The 22,060-nt window shown below is 41.7% G+C and overlaps 1 protein-coding gene across 2 annotated transcripts in view; it reads right to left on the bottom strand.

Moving 5' to 3' along the window:
• SAMSN1 (SAM domain, SH3 domain and nuclear localization signals 1) overlaps positions 1–22,060 on the bottom strand; it is a 98,136-nt gene that overhangs the window by 75,195 nt on the left and 881 nt on the right. For both annotated transcript variants that reach the window (XM_055701646.1, XM_027815261.2), the window contains exons 2-3: positions 8,004–8,141; positions 221–261 (exon numbers count right to left, since the gene is read on the bottom strand). In XM_055701646.1, coding sequence (XP_055557621.1) covers positions 221–261; positions 8,004–8,141 — 179 coding nt within the window. The remainder of the gene's footprint in view (positions 1–220; positions 262–8,003; positions 8,142–22,060) is intronic.

Here is a 22,060-nt window from a genome sequence, read left to right as displayed (position 1 = left end):
TCTCATATTTTGGAAGAAAGCTTTATGTGTATGAAAAAGTCATGGCAAAAGAGCTTTAGTACTGCATTACAAGCTTGATACTTGCTTTCCAACTGCAACATTAATACATGTACTCTGTGAGAATTAAAGCAACATAGGCAAACACTAATAAAACAACAAGGATGAAAGGAACACACAAACATAGTGACACTGTGTAGACCTCGAACTGGTCTCAACTTACTTTCTTTTTTTGGTCACTGTGCTCTCAAAGTCAGGAAATTCCTTTTAAAAAGATAGAGAAAAGAAGTCTATGAAAATCCAAAATGTTTAATCCATACAAAATATTTTCCTCACTGGAAAGACACTGAATGATGTACTTTTGGTGTGTTTTCAATATCTACTAACATGTCCAGTCTTTCTTTTTCCAACAGCTGAAGCTGTGGAGGACAGTGCAACAGAGAGCATATGCAGTTATGTGTTTTGATTTTAGGAGGCTTCAATATCCATGGCTCCCAAGAAGCTGACAGCCATAATACCCCTGAAAAGACAGAGAACAAAATTCTTACCCCAAGAATGAATATCATATTTCTTTCATAGTATGATTCTTTTATATTTTATGAGTATAAAATAGTATCATAGAATCATTTAGATTGGAAAAGACCTTTGAGATCATAAAGTCCAACTGTCAGCCCAGGCCTGCCAAGCCCATCAGTAAACCATGTCCCTGAGCACATCTACGTGGTTTTTAAATACCTCCAGGGACGGTGATTCCACCACCTCCCTGGGCAGCCTGTTCCAATTCAGTGAAGAAATGTTTCCTAATATCCAAACTAAACTTCTCCTGGCATAACTTGAGGCTGTTTCCACTTGTTCCATCACTTGTTATCTGGGATAAGAGACCGACCCCCACCTGCCTACAGCCTCTTTTCAGGTAGTGGTAGGGAGCAATAAGGTCTCCACTGAGCATCCTCCTCTCCAGACTAAACCACCCCAGTTCCCTCAGCCGCTCCTCATAAGACTTGTGCTCCAGACAACCAGCTTCGTTGCCCCTGGACACGCTCCAGCACCTCAATGTCCCTCTTCTAGTGAGGGACCCAAAAGTGAGGTGCAGCCTCACCAGTGCTGAGTACAGAGGGACGATGACTTTTCTAGTCCTACTGGCCACACTGTTTCAGGCAAGCCAGGACGCTCTTGGCCTTCTTGGCCACCTAAGCATACTGCTGGCTCATGCCCAGCCGGCTGTCAACCAGCACCCCCAGGCCCTTTCCCACCAGGCAGCTTCCCAGCCACTCTGCCCCCAGCCTGTAGCCCTGCGTGGGGTTGCTGTGACCCCAGTGCAGGACCCGGCACTGAGCCTTGTTGAACCTCATACAACTGGCCTCAGCCCATTGGTCCAGCCTGTCCAGACCCCTCTGCAGAGCCTCCTGCCCTCCAGCAGATCAACACTCCCCAACAACTTGGTGTCATCTGCAGAGTTACTGAGAGTGCACTTCATCCCCTCATCCAGATGATCAATAAAGATATTAAACAGAATGAACAGGACTGACCCCAGTACTGAGCTCTGAGGAACATCATTTGTGACTGGGTGCCAGTTGGATGTAACTCCATTCACCACTGCTCTTCACACTCAGCCATCCAGCCAGCTTTATACCCAGCACAGAGTACACCCATCCAGGCCATGTCCAGACAGTTTCTCCATGAGAATGCTGTGGGACAGTGACAAAGGCTTTTCTAAGGTCAAGGTAGACAACATCCACAGCCTTTCCCTCATCCACTGGGTGGGTCGTCTTATCGTAGAAGCAAATCAGGTTCATCAAGCAGGACTTGCCTTTCATAAACCCATGCTGGCTGGGCCTGATCCCATGTGCCATGTGATGGTACTGAGGATGATCTGCTCCATAACCTTTCCTGGTAACAAGGTCAGGCTGACAGGCCTGTAGTTTCCCAGATCCTCCTTCCCACCCTTCTTTTAGATGGGTGCCACATTGGCTAACCTCTGGTCTGCTGGGACCTCTCTGGTTAGTCAGTAGTGTTGATAAATGATGAAGAGTGGCTTGGTGAGCTCCTCCATCAGCCCCCTTAGTACCCTCAGATGGACCCCATATGTTACAATGGGATGTGGCTTTCTGAGGGACACAGAAGGACAGACTGTAACCCCATTTCATGCAGAGGAAGGTGGAAGAGAGCAGGAAACTGCAAGTAAGCTTGAAAGTTGTGCAGGTTGGCCTGCAAAAGCTGTGAGGGGCACCAAATTGGAATCAAGCACTGGTCTGGAGGCAAGATCGCAAGGTCCCCAGTGTCCAGATGGTATGCACTCTGACAAGATGCAGGAAGGAAGAGAAGAGTTATGTGGTTGTTGAGAGTGAATAAAAGTGCGCCTCATTCTGCAAGCAATGCCAAAACAGCTCACTGCACCTTTGCTGTCACAGTTACCCAGGGACTTGAAGTTAATTTTAACTTTAAGAAAACCTGAGGATGTCATGCTAGGACAGAAGAGCTCTCTGATCCCTATACTATTTTGATATCTCCTGAGACAGAATATCAAAGCACTGTATCACTTTCATTTCTATTTCTTCCAGCCTGGAAAGCAGAAACTGGGATAAAAATGTCCATGATGAATGCCACTTCAATCTGCTGTGCGACAAGAGACATTAAAAAACCCCCAACCATTCATTATTATATAAATATGAAAACTTCAGTGTATGGACCTATTTCTCATATTCTTATGTTTAATTTATTTCCTTTGTGTAATACTGTCACATTTGCATGGCTCTGACCACAGTAATTTAAAAATGTCATCCACGTTGCATGATGAAAATCCAAAACATGTACTACATAAACCGATGTAAGCGCATAATTGAGCATTTTATATTTTTCCCCTCCTCAGTAAAACCCATCATAGACTTTCAAGCTTCTTCAGGAGACTGCATTAAGAAAAGGCTGTTTTACTGCACTGAGGTTATTTTAGCTGAGTGTAGGAGGTCCTGTTAAGTACCTGAACATTTGTGAATGCTTATAATTGTATACAGCTTCTACAGATTTTTTTTTTTTTTTGCATGTGTAGAATTGTTCACAGATGCTGTGGGAAGATCAAAAGAGTATACAGAATTTATCATCTACTTTGCAATATTGCAAGCAATGTAATGTAAATTTCTTGCTGAAAAGAAATCAGCATTTTAGTCTTGGGAAAAATCTTTGCAAAAGCTCTAAAGAAATAACTACACGAGGTGCACAGGCACACAGAGAAGTTGGAAAATGCTGAAGAAGTGATTTAAAGGATTTTTTTGAAGGGGTAGTGTCAACATCTCATTAAAAAATATCAAATATTTGATTTCAAAGAGTCTTGTTAAAGGAAGCATTATGCATGGAGGTCAGAGACCAAAGGATATTGTAAGTTAGAGTCTGTATAAGACCCAGGGCTTTCTCTAAACCTCACTGTGGCCGTATACCTGGGAAGACTATTAATTTATGCCTTCACATGCCAAACACCTAGTGGAACATGAAACACAGAACTGTAGGTTTAATCTTCTGCTCTATGATTTGAAACCAGTGCTTCAGCATTAGTTTCTTAAAATCCAACAAAAGATGCATTTATGGCATCACGTTATACATTGGGGTGATATTCATGTGATCACTGGATATCATGGGATGCAGTGCCACAGTGAAATATGACAGTGGGTTTAAATGGCCATTTAAAAATGTCACCTTTTATCCAACACATCTCTTCTTGCTATGTCTGAGTCAGCTGGCCAAATCATGGTACAGGAATAAATGACTCTTGTTTGTACTTCTTTTTTTAATAATCTTTTCACTGTTGGACTACACTTAAAATCATACGTAACTTCAATCTGAAACTGGAAATTAAGCAGTTTTAAAAACATGTTTTATCTTAGAGTGTAAATTAAGGTTCACCTAGACTCTGCTCTCCACGTTCTCTGAAGTACATAATTATTTTATTTATGGGAACAATTCTTTCCTTCCCTATCCCAAATATGAACAATCTGTTTCCTAGAAACAAACTGCACACATGGAAAGTCAGCATTATGAAATTAGTAATAAAGTCCTTTCCTCCCAGCTTTTATCAAATAACTCTGAACTAAAGAATTGTATGAGTCCCTCTGGTGTTTACAAGCTAGTTTACTAGAGCTCCTGTGTCTGTTAAGACTTGCAAACAGGCAAATGATCATTTCAGATAACTTTACCCTCTTCTTTCCCTCACTGGAACCGAATGTCAGTTACAACGCTGCAGATGAAATCAGGTATCATGACTGATTGTGATTTTCCTGGTAATAACTTAGAACAACTGATAAATTACTTGGCACTTCTCTGATACACAGGCTAGTCAATCACATCACAGTCAGCAGTTGAAAAATATGTGGATCTCATGACGTTTGGTGATTGCAATCTGACAGGAAATATATGAAAATAGTTTTAATACTGAAGACTCTTCTTGAGCAGCTTAAGACAGCTCATGAGGTAGAAGAATGCAACACCAAGCTTCAAGAGGTAGAAATTCAGTTTCCCAGTTAATAGCATAGCTATAGGCAAAGAGTACACATATGATTCATTACATGCTGTTGGCTACCAACTGTTTCTGAGGAAAGTCCAATTCAGTTTTGCTATGCATAAGGTTCAGGAACAACTCCATAAATCTATGTTTGTCTTTCTGTATGAGAATATTACTGTTACTGAAGCTGATCAACTGGAAAAGTAACCAAAAAGTTAACAGGCCAGTTCCCTGAGAGGATTAAAATCAAAAGGCATGTGTGTATAACGGGCACAAGACACTACCACAGGAAGCTGGGGTGGGAACATTCCAGGCAAAACATTTCATATACTAAACAGGTCTTCTAAGTTATGTGAGGGAGAAGAACAGTGTACGTGAGAGAAAGATTATTCTTCCTCCAGGCTGTGCCATTTGGGCAGATACTTGGCCAGGGCTAAAAATAATCATGGTTCAAAAAGGTGCCCAAATTGTATGTTCACTGAATTATGTCATGCACAGCTTCAGTGACCACCGTACCGTGTATATCCCACGTCTCCAGCAGAATGTCACAGCCTAGCTATGATTCGGACAAGTCACAACAAACAAGACAACTGCAAGAAAATAACTACCTTGCTGCAGTAGAAGGATAAACCTCCTCTAGCCCTAGCCTCCCCTTTTTAAGCTGAGGGGAGCAGACCTCGAACACCTGCCCTATTGATTTCTGAAGATGTATAGAAAAAAAGGAAGGCGGCAAAGCCTTCTAAGGAGGAAATGTGCAGTACCAGGCTGCTCCACCCTCAGGGGATTTAGCAGCTCTGTGGAATCTGCATGGCCGTGGTTCAGCCAACCACTTAAACATACACTGGAGCCCATACCTACTTAGCGGTGCACTTAAGTATGTGCATTACTGAATAATGACAGATGGCTAAATCAGGGCCTGAGGGAGCCAATAATGTTCTGAATTTATCATGCTGTGGGGGCCACCCTGCAGCCTGGAACCAAGTGACGGAATTAAAAATGGGAGAGAAGTACAAATGGGCTCAGTTAATAAGCTTAACAGCTTCATCCAAGGTGTAGGTCTAATAACTCACATGCTAGAAATAGCAGATAAGATTACACATAGTCCTTTGGCCTTAGCGATATTTTTCCATAGGTCTTACTGCCGACATGTCATCACTAATCTTGTTTTCCATTTCTAGAGCGTATTTTATAAATAATCATGTTGATTCTACAGCCAGCACAGTGACACAGCATCCAGCCGTTATTTTTAGTTAAATGCTCAGCTGAATATTCTCTCAAAACAGAACAAAATAAAACCCACCACCAGTCTTAGGAAGCTTCTTGTTAATAGCTAGTGAGCTAACAGTTTGCTTACCCATTTAACATTGCTTTTATTGATGGTGAAATTTAAACTTAGTGATGAATAAATGTGCCATCGCTAAAATATCCCCTTCAGGAAAACAGAAATGTATGATAAGAGGTAGCAGAAACCAAAGTGCTGGATTATTCTATTCACTGCTGTATATGTGTCTTCACGGACTATGCATTGCCATACCATGAAAACAGCACTGAGCAATGTGAAAACTATTTTGCTACAATTTGTTTAGATTAACACAGAGGATTTTCCGGTCCAACAGTAGTAGCAGATCTGCTTCTCTATGTTGGCTCAATGAAAATGAAGTTCTGTATTGGATTGGTTGATTACTTTTATTTAGCAAAAAAAATTATGAAACCTAACTCTATACTAATAAAACGAAGAGCCTAAAGTAATGCTGTCAAATGAGAAAACCGAACAAAACAAGAACAAGCAAGAAACAAAAAGCCTGACCTAAAATATCACTGCAGTTTTAATTCTTAGTCTTACACATCATGAAAATCATAGCATATGTCTTTACCATATCTTGATAAGATAAAGGATAATTTCTAGTAGTTAACTATTTCAAAGTATATTAGGACATCACATGTCACACACTGGGTACAAACCAAAAACCAAATCTGATTTCAATTTTAATTTTACTTCTAAATACTGTTCCTATTAGATGAACACCCATTGGACAGGGAAATATTAGTGTCGTTCTCATTAACTACAGAGTTGGTTTGTAGTCACAGCAAAGGGGAAAAGATTGAATAGTTGTAGGAGCTGAACTATAATGTCCACCTTTGTTAGTAGAACGGCATGTTTCAATAGAGTTGTGTAACACAGCCCTAGCCAAATAGCTAGAGCTTCACACAACTGAAATACTACAGGCTTGCTAGGATCAGGTTACAAGTGATATTTCACAGCCATGATTAAACACACTTAGTTGGAACAGTGTAGAGGTGGCTCATTCTTACAGTAACAAGGTCACAACCTGATAACGGGGAGAAACCTGTCACACAGGAGAGCATCTCCTACCTACTGCAGTAAAATGTTAATGTAGGCATATTTCAGAGCCCAGGCTTATAGATCTGTGCTGATGCTATGACGAATCATCTTGAGATCTCTGCCCTGTTATGCTCTCAAAACCAGGACCACTATATAAAGCACCGAGGTGATTATCTGGAAGAGAGGGGCATGCACAGAGTTGGTTGCAGCAGAAGGGCCTGAGAAAAACAGGCTATTTCCATTCCTTTAGGAATTCAACAAGTGCATGCCACAATTCCCCAGCCATTCTCCTATCCCACCAGCTCTTGCACTTTCCTCACACAAGTCCTGTGTGCAAACCTGCTTTGTGATACTGCAACACCATAGGTCCAGCAGTCTCATAGGCACACAGCACCTAACCTGGAGCGCACACGGGTAAAGCTTGGCATAATTTCTGAAGGGAGGACAGTCTTTCTTCTTTGAATAATGAACCTCCTGTTTTCTTTTTAATCCTTCACCAGGCTGCATCATATGTTGCTATAGATAGAGATAGTAATTATAAATGAAGGAGCATAGTAAAGTAGAGAACAGAGATTATGAAATGAAAAAGATTATGAAATTTAATATACTATGTTAAAGTATTGTCAAAGCCTCAATGATATATTATACCAATAACATACCAATAATAAAGGATTAAGTAGGGAAATATTATTTAGGAAGAAAAAAAACCCAGAAGACAATCTCCTTCATGTTTGCCTAATGAGGTCTTGTAAAATGTAAAGGTTATTCCAGAAGCCATGAGTTACAAAATTCATAAAACTCATACTAGAAATGCTTTTTTTTTTAATTATTATTAATGAAAGGAACAACCAGAGACACCAACAGTATATCCTGTAGAGACAAACTCAACTAATATCTGTTCCTAACATTTTCATATGCTATGACTTGCAAAGAGAAATTCCCTTGTACAGTGGGGCTGCACTAACCTCACTTTGCTACTAGCTGTATAGGAACTCATGACCTGTTTTTCAAGGGCGCCTGTTAGGACTGGACAGAAATCAGGTCATTTGCTACAGAGATGAGATTTGAACAGTGGCTTTAAAAAGCCTAAACAGTTCAAACTGGCAGTTAAACCAGCTGAACACACATGTGCCTTCAAAATATGATGCAACTTTGCAATTAACTTTTACTTACCAAAGACATAGACCTATCAGGTGGTCCACAGTTTACGTGCACGCTCACTGGAGTGCTAGCCCGGATGTCAATAGGAGTTGTATCCTTGGGTTCTTGATGTTCTGGGACAGGCTCATACAAGCTGTCCATTGAGCCCTCCTAAAACATATTTAAACAGCTTTTGAAAGATGAACACTTGTAAACACATTAAAATAATAGCAATTAAAAAAGCAAGTAGTTGTGATTTACAAAATAGAGAGTGATTTTGCTCCCCTGTCTTTTGAAATAATTTATTGACTTCTTTCTTTAAAAAGCATATAGAAACGGATTATAGTAAGTACTCAAATGCTAGAGTTCACAGTATCGTGGCTTTGATTCCATAGCTTGGCAGGGGTAAAGCTGAGGGTACAGGAAAAATGAACGTTATCTTCTCAGAAGGAGTAAAATCACATGTATATCTCCACCTGAACACTATGTGAAAATTCCTGTAAAAACTATGAAAACTATAAACAATTAAAATTTCTATATAAACTATAAAAATGTTTTATAGTTAGTACTTCTTTATGAGAAAAATGTTAATTTGATGCAGAAAAGTAACCCTATTCTCTGGAAATAAACAGAAACAATTCTGCCAGCTCCCAGAATTTGAGCCATGATTTAGGCTCTCAAAATTATGAGAATGGCTAGAATTAAAAATAAATTCCATTTGTATTCAAATTTTTTAACTCATGTTATAATGCACATGTAAGAGGGTTCTTTTTCTCCAACCACCAAGAATATAAACATTTTAACAGAAACTAAGATTTTCACATTTATCCCACTGTTCCAAGAGCCAGGATTACATATACATACCACCATTCCATAATTCAGGAGTTAAATGAAAGCAGATGGCAAAACTAAACATGCTCTATCTAATGATCCTAGAGTTTAGCTGTTGCCACTTTGATCTGCACCGAACATTTTCCCAATGAATTTTGATTACTGATTTTAACTGCATTAATTAAGGAATAAATCAAATTTATAGCAGTGTGACATACAGCTTAGCAACACCATTGAAATTAACATGGTATATTATTATTTAAAAGCATTTGTTCCTCTAGTAGAGAACATAAACACAGATGTATATTTGAAGTTATATTGTTAATACGTAAAGATTTACAGGCAATATTATTGAAACAGCAGCTCAAAGCCATGACTAATTTTTTCAGCCACAGTGTTTACGTATGGACCTTTATTTGCTTCAGTCTACTAGAGTCTTCATAAGCCAAGATAAATATTGTGGGAGAAATATTACAAACCGAACCTCCTGAAAATGCTCATGTTATATACTGGTGTTTATTCTAGGAACTAATGAGTTAATGCTTCCTGGGAAAGTGGTGCATGGCTTATGAAGCACACTACACATGGCTTGTGCTCCTAACAGACAACTGCGCCTGTCTATTCATAAGAACGGTGTTTTTTCTTACTGTAACTATGTTGCCATGTAGCAATGATGGTTCAGGCTCCCAGTCTGAAGTTGTTGATTGAGCATTTCTAGACAAAAATGATGAGTATAAAACCTTATTACATACTTCTGTGATTCCACAATGTAAAATGTAACCATATATTTCTCCCCAGATTGGGAATAGTAGAGGACTTTGGTGAAGAGAGTATTTAATTAAGAGATGGAAGCATAAAAGAGAGCTCATGTTAAAGAGAGGGCATGAGAAAGAGAAAGAGGGAAAAGAGAGGGTGAGGAAGAATGAAAGGAGGGAGAAGGGGGAGAGTAAGAAAAGAGAAAAAGAAAACAGAAAGAGATCAATAAAAATATGTAAAAGGAGATAAGGGGGGAGGGAAGAGCAAGAGTAAGAGAGGGAAAAGAGATAAGGAGAGAGAAGAGGAGAGAAGCAACAAGAAAGCATATGGGTGAGCATGTGAGAATGGGTGCTCGGGAAGGTAAAGAGGGAGAGGGTGAGAAAGGTCATACAAGAAAGAAAGTTCATGTGAAAAAGGTGGAGTTCAAGGGAGTGAGAAAGGACAGGTGTGTAAGAAAAGCAAGTATGCAGAAAAAGAGCAAGTGCATGTGAAAGAGAGGGAGGACATGAGAAATAGGAAGCATGTGAATAGTAATGAGGGCATGGGAAAGAGAATGCATGAAGGAAGTGGAGCACATGAGAAGGCATGAGGGCACACGAGAAAGAACACAAGAAAACCTGAGTGCACAAGGAAGAATAAGCGCACAGAAGAGTGGGTGAAGAAGAGAAAGAAAGACAAGATAGGAAGGAAGAGAGAGAGACTGTGTGAAAGCAAGTGAGAGTGAGAAAGGGCAAGAAAGAGAGCATGAAAAAGATACTAAGTAAGAAAGAGAAAGCTTGCCTGAGGAAGAGTGAGCATAAGGGCATAGGAAAGGGTGTGAGTGCATAAGGAAGCATGTGAGTGTGTGAGATGGGGAAGAAGTGCATGGGAAATAGCAAGTGCATGTGAGGAAGAACCAGGGAATGAGAAAGAGTGAGGGCACCAAAAAGAGCAAGGGCACAGAAAGAGTGAGGGTGTGAGAAAGGGAGGGCACTCAAGAAAGAGAATGCACAGAAAGAGTGTGAGCACAGACAAGAAAGTGAGCAAGAGGTCAAAGGCATGAGAAAGAATGAGTACATGTGTGCAGGAGTATGTGAGAAAGACCACACTAGGAAGAGGGAAATAAGGCATAAGAAGGAGAATGTGTGGGAAGGTGTGAGAAAGAGAAGGCATGAAGAAGAAAGTAAGCATGAGGGCATGGGAAAGACCAAGTGCATGGTTGCAGGAAAGGCCACAAGGTTGCCAGGAGTGCAAAGTTGTGAAAGAGAAAGTGAAGGTGCAACAAAGAGACCAGGCATGAGAAAGAGAACTAGGGCATGAGAAAAGGAGTGGACATGAGAAAGAGTGTACCGATACCCAGAAAGAGCAAATATGCAAGGGAATGTCAGCATGAATTATAAAAGAGTGTGAGCAGGACAGAAAGAGAGGGAAAGAGAGAGGGTGAGAGACAAGGAGCAAGAAAGCAAGAAAGAGCAAAAGCTAAATAAAACAAGAAAGGGTGAGAGAGAAAGAGGGAAGGCAAGACCGAGAGAGAGAGAAAGAACATGTGAGAAAGAGTGCTAAAGAAGAGGGGAGAGAAAGAGTGCATGAGAAAGATACCCCCATGTGAGAAACCGTGAGTGTGAGGGCATGGGAAGGGGTGGGCACAAGAGAGGAAGGCATGAGGGTGAGATAGAGCACAAGGGTGGGATAAAGCACATAAGCATGTGAGAGTGTGGTGGCATGAGAAAAGGTAAGCATGTGCAAGGAAGAATGAGGGTGCGAGAAAGAGAGGGGGCACAAAAGAAGCAAGGCCACGAGAAAGGAGAGCACTCCAGAAAGGGAATGTGCAACAAATAAAGAGGGAGACAGCACAGGCGAGGGGGGCGCAGGAGAAGGGGGCAGAAAGATGGAGTGAAAAAGCAAGGATGAGGGTGTGAAAAGGATCAAGCACAAGGTTGTGAGAAGGGGTGTGAGGGCACAAGAATGTGAGAGTGTGAGAAAAATCAGGAGCATAAGAAAAGGAGAGTGCATGAGAAAGTATGCCTGCATGCAAGAAAAGGTGAGCATATGAGAAAGTACATGAGAGAGAATGAAAAAGCAGATACCACTGAAAACGAGAGCAAGCACACATGAGAGGGAACACTCACAAAACAGACTACTCATGTGAGAAGGAGCAAGCGTGAGGGCACAGGAAAGGGTGTGAGCAAGGAAGGGTAGGCTTGAGGGCCAGAAAGCATGACAGTACAAGAAAACAAGCATACAGGGAACAACAGTGTGAGAAAGGCAAGGGCATGAGAAAGGGAAAGTGGTTGAGAAAGGAAGTGTGCAAAATAGTGCAAGCGTGTGTAAGCAAGGGTGCAAGAAAGTGCATATGTGAGAGAATGACAAGAGTCAAGAAAAAGGGAGGAAGAGAGAGAATGTGAGAGAAAGTGTGCTGGGAAAAGATGGCATGCAAAAGAAAAAGCAGACACAAGGAAGCAAGCATGAGGGCATGAGAAAAATGGTGTGCGAGGGTGCAAGAAAGGGTGTGAGGTCACAAGAAAGGCATGATTGTGTCAGAAAGGAAAAACTGCTAGAAGAAAAGATGTGATGGTCAGAGAAAAAGAGCAGGCCCAGCAAAGTAAATGTGAGTGAGAGAGTGCCCATGAGAGAAAAACAGGGGAATCCGAGAATGGAAGAACAAGAGAGGGAGGGTAAGAATGAGAGCAAGGGGAAGAGTGGGAGAGATCATGAGACCGTTTAGAAAGGGGGAGAGAGATGACATGAGAGGTGCAGAGAGTATATGTGAGAAAGAGATGGTACGTGAAAGAGATTACACAAGAAAAAGAAAGTGTGTGTAAGAAAGTGAGCATGTGGGAACGAGAAACAGTGATGTGAGAAAAGGGATGGGGTCATGAGAATGGGGGGGAAGGTGCAAGAGAGTGCAAGGCCACAAGACAGATTGGGTATGAGAAAGGGAGTGAGCATGAGAAAGAACAAGATAACTTGTGAGAAAGAGCATGCATGTGAGAAACATGTATGCAAGGTAGAAAGTGAATGCTTGTGATAAAGAGCTCTCGAGAAAGAGGGAGAAAAAGTGCAAGAAAGTAAGTATGAGGGCACGAGAATGAATGACCATGAAGTCTCAAGAAAAGGAACAAGGGCATGAGAAAGGGCATGGGGTGCAACAAAGAAAGTGAGATGATGAGAAGAAGAGCAAGTGTGTGAAAGAGCAAGACCATGTGTAAGAAAGAGCAGGCACAGTAAGATGTGGCTACGAGGGCACAGGAAAAAGACTTAACATGTGAGAAAGAACAAGTGTGCAAGAAAGAGTTTGAGTGTGTGAGAAAGATGTCAAGAAAGAGATAGCATCTGAAAGAGAGTCAAGAATGAGGAAGAACAAAAGGGAAGAGGAAGAAAGAGGGAGAGGGAGAACAGGGTGGGGAGATAAAGCTCAAAAAGAGATTGAAAGGCTCCACCAGAAAACAAGAGAGAGAGTATAGCAGGAGAGAAGGCATGCATGAGAAAATGAGTGTGAGAGCATAAGAACAAGGATAAGGTTGAGAGAAAGGGTGTGAGGTCACAAGAAAGGGGATAAGGTCATGAGAATGGGGCTTGTCAGAAAAGGAGTAAGGATGTGAAAAAAAAGAACAGATTGAGAGAAAGGGAGCAAGCACAGGAAGCAGCATTATCAGCTGAGAGACTGAGCAAGTGCATGAAAGAGAGAGAGACACTCCAAGAATGAAAGCTCTAAAGAAAGAGAGAGCTAGAGCTTGCATGAGAAAGAGTCGGCATGAGAAAGGATGGGTGTGATAGCACAGGAGAAAGAGCCAGCACGCAAGAAATAAGGGAGAGCAAGCATGCAAGGAAGAGCAAGCTTGCTAGAACGGGGAAGAAAAAAAAATAAAAAAAATAAAAGGGGGGCTCAAGAAATGGACTTAAAGAACGACTACATTAAAGCGTGCTAGTGCTAGAGATGGGGAGACAAAGCGGGAAACAACAAGGGAGAAAATAATATGAAGAGAGGGAAAGAAAGAGAAGGATGAAGTGAGAAGAGGGTGAAGAGGGAGAGAAGGTGTAAGAGACAGAAAGAGGAGGGGAGCACGGCAGAAAATGAGGGCGTATGAATGTGAGAGGCAGGGATTGTGAGGGAGACAGAGTGCACTAGCAAGACACAGTGTTTAGGAAATAAGTGGTGTGAGAAAGAAAACAAGCACAAACGCAAAAGAAAGCAAGAGCAATTTTGCAAGAAAGGGTGCAAGTTCATGAGAAAGAGAGTAACATTACAGGAATGGGGGCATGGCCATGAGAAAGGGTATAAGAGAATGAAAAGGGGTGCCTTGGTGCAAGAAAGAGCCCGGAATAAGACAGCAAGCAAGCAAGGAAAAGCATGATGTGTGATAAAGAGCCAGTGCACATGAGAAAGTGCATGTGTGCATGTGAGAAAGCGATAGCGAGTTAGAGAGAGGGACAACTCATGGAACAGAAAGAGACGAAAAAAGAGGAGTATAGAGAGGAGGAGACAAGGATATAGCAAATTAAAGAGAAAGGGGGGGAAGAGAAAGAAGGAGTGAGATGGAGAAAGAGAGAACTCAAGAAAGAGGGAGTGTGTGCAAGAAGCCGGGAGACTGCGAAAAGGAGAGAGAACATGCACATAAAAAGAGTGAGTGCAAGGGCACGAGAAAGAGAGTGGGGTTGCAAGGAAGGGCATGAAGGTGCAAGATAAGGTGTGAGGAAGAGCATGGATGTGAGAAAGAGCGTGGCCACAAAAAAGAATATGATCACTTGCAAGAAAAAGCAAGGATGCACCCAGAAGAAAGATAAAGAGGGAGAGAGGGAGAAAGGGATAGAGTGAGAGACCATGCAAGAAGGGGTGGGGGGTGGGGGAGCAAGAAACAGGGAAAGAGGTGGCACAAGAGAGAAAGTGCATGTGAGAAAGCTAGTGTGAGGTGTGAGTAAGAAAGAGCAAACCTCAGTTTGGTGAGAAATGGCACAACGGCTTGTATCAGCACTAGTAGTGGCCAGCAGGACACACAGCCCCTGTGCTGGTTTTGGCTGGGGTAGAGTTAATTTCCTTCATAGCTAGTATGGGCTATGCTTTGGATTTGTGGTGAAAACAGTGTCGATAATACAGAAAAGTTTTTGTTATTCCTGAGTAGTGCTTACACAGAGGCTCTTCACCCCACCCCACCAACAAGTAGGCTTGAGGTGCACAAGGACTTGGGATGGGACACAGCTGGGACAGCTGACCCCAGCTGACCCAATGGATATTCCACACCGCATGATGTCATGCTCAGCATATAAAGCTGTGAGGAGGAGGGCAGAGGGGCGCGTTCAGAGTTGCTTGTAACTGCTGTGTGTGACGGAGCCCTGCTTTCCTGGAGATGGCTGAACACCTGCCTGCCCATGGGAAGTGGAGAATGAATACCTTGTTTTGCCGTGCTTGTGTGTGTGGCTTTTCCTTTACTTATTAATCTGCCTTTAGCTCAACCCACAAGTTTTCACACTTTTACTCTTGTGATTCTCTCCCTCATCCCACTGGGGTGGGGAAGTGAGAGGGTGGCTGGGTGGTGTTTAGCTGCCAGCTGGGGTTAAACAGCAACGACCCCTGTACTCATCACTGAGAGGCTGCACCTTGAATGCTGGGTTCCGTTTTAGGCCCCTCACTACAAGAAAGACATTGAGGTGCTGGAGCATGTCCAGAGAGTAACAAAGCTCATGAAGGGTCTAGAGATCAAGTCTTACGAGGAGCAGCTGAGGGAACTGAGGTTGTTTTGTCTGGAGAGGAGGAGGCTCCTGGGGACCTTTTTGCTCTCTACAACTACCTGAAAGGAGGCTGTAGGCAGGTGGGGGTCGGTCTCTTCTCCCAGAACACTAGCAACAGGATGACAGGAAACTGCCTCAAGTTACCAGCAGAGGTTTAGATTGGATATTAGGGGAAAAAATCTTCACCAAAAGGGCTATCAAGCATTGGAACAGGCTGCCCAGGGAGGTGGTGGAATCACCAACCCTGGAGGTGTTTGGAAGATACGTAGACGTGGCATCTAGAGACATGGTTTAATGGTGGACTTGGCAGTGTTAGGTTTACAGTTGTATTCAATAATTTTGAGGGTCTTTTCCAACCTAAATTATTCTTTGATTCTCCAAAATAGTGCACAATCAAGAGAAAGGGCATGAGGGCATGAGAATAAGCATGCATGACAAAAAGCGAGCATGCACAAGAAAGAATGCACATGACAGGAAAAGGGAAAAGGAGAGAGAGGAGTAACACAGAGAAAGAGGGAAAAGGGATAAAACAGGAGGAAGAAATGGAGAGAGAGAGAGAGAATAGACTGAGCATGAAAGTAGGGAAAAGGGTGGATACAAAAGAAAACAGGGAAAAGTGTGCAATATTTATGAATATGTGAGAAAATGCAAGTGCAGAAAAGAGAGTAAGCACATGAGAAAGCAAGAGAATGAGAAGGTGAGAGCACTTGAGAAAGGGAGTGCACAAGAAAGCATGAGTGTATAGAGGAAAGGGAACACACAAGGAAGAGAGTGAGGGTGTTAGCAAGTAAGAAAAGGAAGGAGGGGGTGACCAAGGAAGAAATAGTGAAAGCATGCATGAGAGGTGAAAAAAAAGGAACAATGCAAGAAATAATGTGTACCTGAGAAAGCAAGCATGAAGTTGTGAGAAAGACTGAATGTTAGGTTGCAAGAAAGGATGTCAGGTTGTTAGGGTGCGAGCTTGTGAGAAAGGATATGAGGTTGCATGAAAAGGCAGTGTTATGAGAAAGGGTGTGAGGCTGCAAGAAAAATTGTGAAGATGTAAGAAAAAGAGTGTGCTCAAGGATGTGAGAGTGGGGGTGTGTGTGGGGTGTGTGCAGAGAGAGAGATATCTAAAGGGTGAGAAAGCACCTGTTCAAGAAAAGATGAGAGCTCATACGATTAAAGAGAGAGTACTGGAAAAGAGATTGCATGAAGAGAGAGGTGACATGAAAAATTGCGTGCAAGGGCATGAGTAAGTCACAAAAAAGGGAACAAGGTTGTAAGAAATGGGGTGGGGACATGAGAAAGGGCATAAGAAAGGGAGTAAGGGTGCAAGAAAGAGTAACTGAGAAAGAGTAAGCACATGAGAGTGCATGTGAGAATGAGAGACAGTGAGAGCAACAGCAAGGAAGAACTAGATAGAGAAAGAGCAAAGGGAGGAGACAGAACTTTTAAGAAAGCATTCCGGAAGAGGGGAGAGAGACAGGGTGTGGGGAAAATACAGAGTTGGTACAAGAGAAGTGAGAGAGCACCAAGAAAAGCTCATGCAAGAATCCAACCAGAGGTATGTCAGAAAGAGCACAGGGTCACAAGACAGGGCGTGAAGTTGTGAAGACAGCAAGGGCACAAGTCATGGAACAGGTGCACCAGCATGTGAGAAGGAGTGAGCATGTGCATGAGAGAAAGGATGGTTGAAAGACAGATGGAAGAAGGCAAAGAAGGAGGGCAGAGGGAAGGTAGGGGGGAAGCGGGAGAGAAAAAGAGGAAGAGAAGGGGAAAGACAGCATGTGAATAGGAGTGCGCAGGAAGGAAAAGCATGGGAGGAGAAAAAGAAAACGTGTAATAAAGTGATGGTGTGATAGAGTGAGAACAGTCACAAGAAAGTATGCAAAGTAACAGGAAAGAGGTGTGAGAAAACACAGGCATCAGAAAGGTGCAAGAAGGGGAGGAGAAAAAGCAAATTCATGTTAAAGAATGCATAGACGGTGAAAGAGAAAGGGCAGGCATGCAAGGGAGATAGATAAAGCACATGTGAGAAAGAGCGGGTGTGAAGGTGCAAGAGACAGTGGGCAGGAGAAAGGGCATGGGTGCACAAAGGCATGTGGGCGTGAGAGCAAGCATGTGCAACAAAGTATGCGAGAAAGAGCTAAAGCATGAGAAAGGCAAATAGTGTGTGAGAAAGGGAGAGGAAGAGTGAGTGATAGAGTGCAAGAGAAAGACTGAGAAGGGTCATAAGAAACAGCATGTAAGAAAACATGCCAGAGAGAGTGCCACCAAAAGGGAACATGGGAATGAGAGCCTGGGCAATACAAAGAGCAAGCACAAGGGCACAAGAAAGGTGGGCTCCAGAAAAGGCAAAGGTGTGGGAAAGAGTGAGGGAACAGGAAAGAGTGCATGAGAGAGCAGGCTCAAGTAAGAGCAGGCATAAGAAAGAGTGAGTGCGCATGAGAGGTGCAGAAGAGGACGGTCAAAAGTGAGTAAGGGAGTGCAAGAAAGGAAGTGTGCTCAAGAAAGCACAAAAAAGTGAGAAACAGAGCACCCAACAAAGAAAAAGCACACCTTCACTTTATGAAATAGTTTTATTTGATGACTGGTTTTATACTTTGTAGGCATATATATCGCTTGAAGGAGGGAAATATTGAAGGAAATAACTCCTTCAGGGCAACCCAAAGTATTTAAATGAAAATGAATTATTCTTGCTTCTTTTTTGTTGTTGTTGTTGTTGTTGTTGTTGTTTTGTTAGGTTTCTTTTTATACCAAAAAAGGCAATTTCAGTAGTTTTCCATTTCACACATCAACTCTTTAGTAGTCCTGAGCACACTAAACATCACAGAGCAATATAAGAGACAGCAGAAGAAAACTAAATCCTGGAGTAGTTAGTACATTTCCTTTCTCCTACATGGGATGAGAAAGCCTTTTGAAGCCCTTTGCACCAGAAGAGAAAAGATCCTAGTTCAGATCTAGAAGGAACTAATTGTAGCTCTTTTCTTTGCATATTATTATCATGGCATGAGAGACTATATCGATCATAAGGCAGAGAGAGGAGCATTTAGTAATGCAGTCAGGTCATTCTCCAGCTCAGCATTTAAATGTGAACTCTGGTGTATGATGGGATGATAGCAATCCAGCTAAAATAAACAAGGAGTATATGAAGATTATTACATGGGAAGTACTACAAAGCTCAACCTCTTAGATCTTTTCTACTCACACTACACTTTAGATGATGGTCTTTCCACATTCAGGTAATCATTCTTTGTTAAAACACGTGGTTTTAGGTCAGATCTATTTCTAAGTAACATCACTTCCCAATAGCCATAGCAGCATTAGCATCTTTCTATTTACTCTATGGTTTCTTTAACATTTGGAAGCTTCATCTAATTAATAATTTATCTACTACACTGCTTTTATTAATACTTATTTTCTCTGCATCTTGCATGATAGAAACATTAGTTTTTAGTGCCAGAGGCTGTTTCAGTTTATAACATTAGATGTAATACATTTTACATTGTACTGTCAGCACATCTTTAAATGAGCTCTAAAAATAAAATATATAACTAGTTCAATGACTGAAAGTCACTAAGGCGATTAGACTTTCACTTGGTACTTTAAGTTTTACTAGCAAAAGTGGTGTTTAGCAAGCTACCATATGGAAGAAAAATAGGCAAATGCAAGGGATCTTATTTGGCTTAAACCCTAAGATCAGTGGTCAATTTGAATAACTAATCTGAGTGACCCCATGATTAGGAGTGCTGTGTCCTTTCCCTACTGCCCTTCTTACACAGGTCTCTGATAAACAAGATGCTGGCACTTAAGTGTCTGAAATTGTTCCCTGTCTTCATTAGTTCCATTACTAATGCCACTGCTCACTGCCAAAGAAGGTAGGACCTAGTCTTTAAGTATTTCCTTGTGTGAAGTCTTTCGTGCCCCTCACAACCTTCTTACAGAAACTTTACTGAAATTCAGTTTTTCTTTGCAACAGAAATATATGTGGTTGCATCAATCTTAGTAAATAAAGAAGAATGAACCAGAGCACTGTAATGTGATCATCTGCACTAGTGCCCCCTGCCAGAACAGTCCCTGGCCCACACTTGTCTGAAGTCAACTAACAGACATCCAAACAGCTCCTTGGCACAGTTGTTAAAACACCATCAAAACTGTACTTGACAGGCAGGTTGCATGCAGTTGCCTTGGTTTGGAGGGTTTGCTAGAACAGACTCAGGTGCTTGTGTGCCAAGGAGGCTCAATGCCTGGACATGTTCCTGGATGTGTGTGCGTTTTTAATGGGAGTTTCTGTAGAGAAATGTGTGAAAAGTCTGTTATTTGGGCTGAGCGTACAACCATGGTCAAAGATGGCCCCATCTAAGGAGACACTTCTGCTTCCAGGAGTAAATGCTACAAGACAAGCAAAAGTATACCCTGCCAGACAAGAGAATAACTCAGGACAGGATCAACTGGTAGTGTTCCAGGTGAATTGTTGCTAACCCTCAATACCGGAGAGTTGATTCAGGAAAATAATCTAAGGAAAATATTCTACCTTAACTAAAGAACTTCATGCTCAATAATATCTATTTCTCAGATTTGTGGGATGTTGCTATTTATTAGGCAGCGTATCAAAACAGATGGTTTGGCAACATAATTTCTTGCAATGCATACAGAAGCTGTGCTTGATCTGGGTACCTCTCCATATATTGTCCATAATACAAACAGTATTGTTTTTATTTAATTGTCTGACATGCTAAGCACCATAAGATGGAAAAGACACAGCAAATTCAGAGTCTAAGGTTGAAATTTTAATGTAATTTGTCTGCAAAAGAAGGGACATTTATCCTTTTGATCATTTTGTAAATGGAAAAGGGACACAAGGGTTTGAAGGCAAATCTAATTTGCCTGCAAATCCCTTGAGACCAAGGCAAAAAAATGCGTCTGATGCAAAATTAATCTCAGTTGAGAAGCCAAACCATTCTGATGTCAACTCAGGACACAAAGTGCTGCTGAGGAAACACCCCATGCTGGAGCACTCACACGAGGAGATCAAAGGGCTCTCAGGCGGCAACAGGTTGCAGGAATCTCTGTCTGCCTCCCTGGGAAAAGCAGAGTCTAGTCCAGACTCCAAAGCCCTTACAACCGTCTTGCGACTCATATCTTCAGCCTCCATGTCACCACTTGCTAGACTGGCCCATAATATTGTGTCTGTCATGCCAAAAATATGCCTTTTATGGACACGTATGGAAGCAAACCCACAGAGAGTCAAATCTGACAGCAGAAACTGATGTTCCTTTAACGACCACAGTGTGCCACCACTTTGGATCAGCCAGAAGTCTGGTTCTACTCTGTTTTTAAAGAGAATATCCTTGTAATTCCCTCAAGTTGTAGTTTACTTCAACTGCAATACTCCATAGGGTTGAAAACTGTTGTCTGAACTATAAAATAACATAATTTGAAAATATATGTACACACACACGTACACACAAACATACACTCATTACAGCCTGAAATCTTGTCAGTCAGTCTACGTGAGGAACATACTTCCATGAGAATACTATTTTTTGGGGCAGCTCTTTTTATTCTGTCTGCCAATAGTCTAAACTCTTCGTTGGTTTCAGGTTTAGCAGTTACTCTAGAGGTGCAGTTGATGTAAATCAGCAGCGATTTCATCAGTGACTATTCACATCTACAAAGGAACTGGCTCCTCTAGTGTCTTTAAAAGTTGTCTTTAAACCCTAATTATTTTATTGCTGTGCATTACTTCTGAATTGACTCTCTTGAAGAGAAAAATATCCTTGTATTGATACTTCAACCATTTTGTTGCTAGCCTTTTCACAGTCACAGGACAACAGAGTGAAAGTACCTAGGGTACATACTTGGATCACTAGCTCATTTCCAAGCTAGACAATCTGATTACAGAAAGCAACTGCACTGTGTCACATCCATAGAGAGGGCTGCACAGGGCTCTGCATTTTATGAAATGCTTTAGTGACCTATGAATTATCTTTAGATCTTGATAACTTGTGAGGTGTTTTGCTAGGTGCTCAAAAGATTACCAAAGCCAACAGAATGGCTCCCACGGAAAGCTTGTAAAGAACAGAGGTTATCTTCTTAGCAACAATCTTTAAACAGAACTAATTATTTCATTACAGAAACTATCATGGCACTAGCTTTCACTTGTCTGCACCATCCATTATTACTGCAGCCATTATCTCTCTCACAGAAACTCCAGCTGCTGCATACCTGGCTTAACAGAGAAACTGTAACTTGACCGACTGCCACCCACACAATCTACCTCATGTTTTGTTCAAATGCTGATTTCTCAACTGATACAAGGCTCAACACCTTTTTGAAAAGCAAACTACATACATGGAAAGCAAGAAGCTGCCCCGATGGAACAATGAAATACTGGTAGACCTGTTCTTTCCCAAAGAATTTCAGAAATCAGTATTTTCAAGCTGTTACCGATTGTACCAGAAAGTTATAGTTAACTTAGAAGAAATACACATGTATTGACATGAAACTACGATCAAAAGTGTCGTTGAATTCTCAGGGATTTTTGGGGTTTTTTTTTTTTTGTGAGTGACCCTTGTCACAGAATCCTAAAATACCGCTGCATTTTACTCTAAGTACTCCAAAGCAGCTTTTAATCCTTGTGATCTCAAGAACACCAGTACTCTGCACTAAGATAGCATTAGCAATCAGGAACAACAGTTTACACAAAGCAGCTCCCTTATTTGAATTTGTGTCAGTGCAGTTTGAATAATGGTTTTTATTGTTCTTTCTAAACATATGGGGAAGATATACTAAACATCTGGACAAAAGATGAA

Source organism: Falco cherrug, chromosome 2 (assembly GCF_023634085.1).
Source record: "Falco cherrug isolate bFalChe1 chromosome 2, bFalChe1.pri, whole genome shotgun sequence".
NCBI lineage: Eukaryota > Metazoa > Chordata > Aves > Falconiformes > Falconidae > Falco > Falco cherrug.
This window is presented reverse-complemented; position numbering and strand designations above follow the sequence as displayed.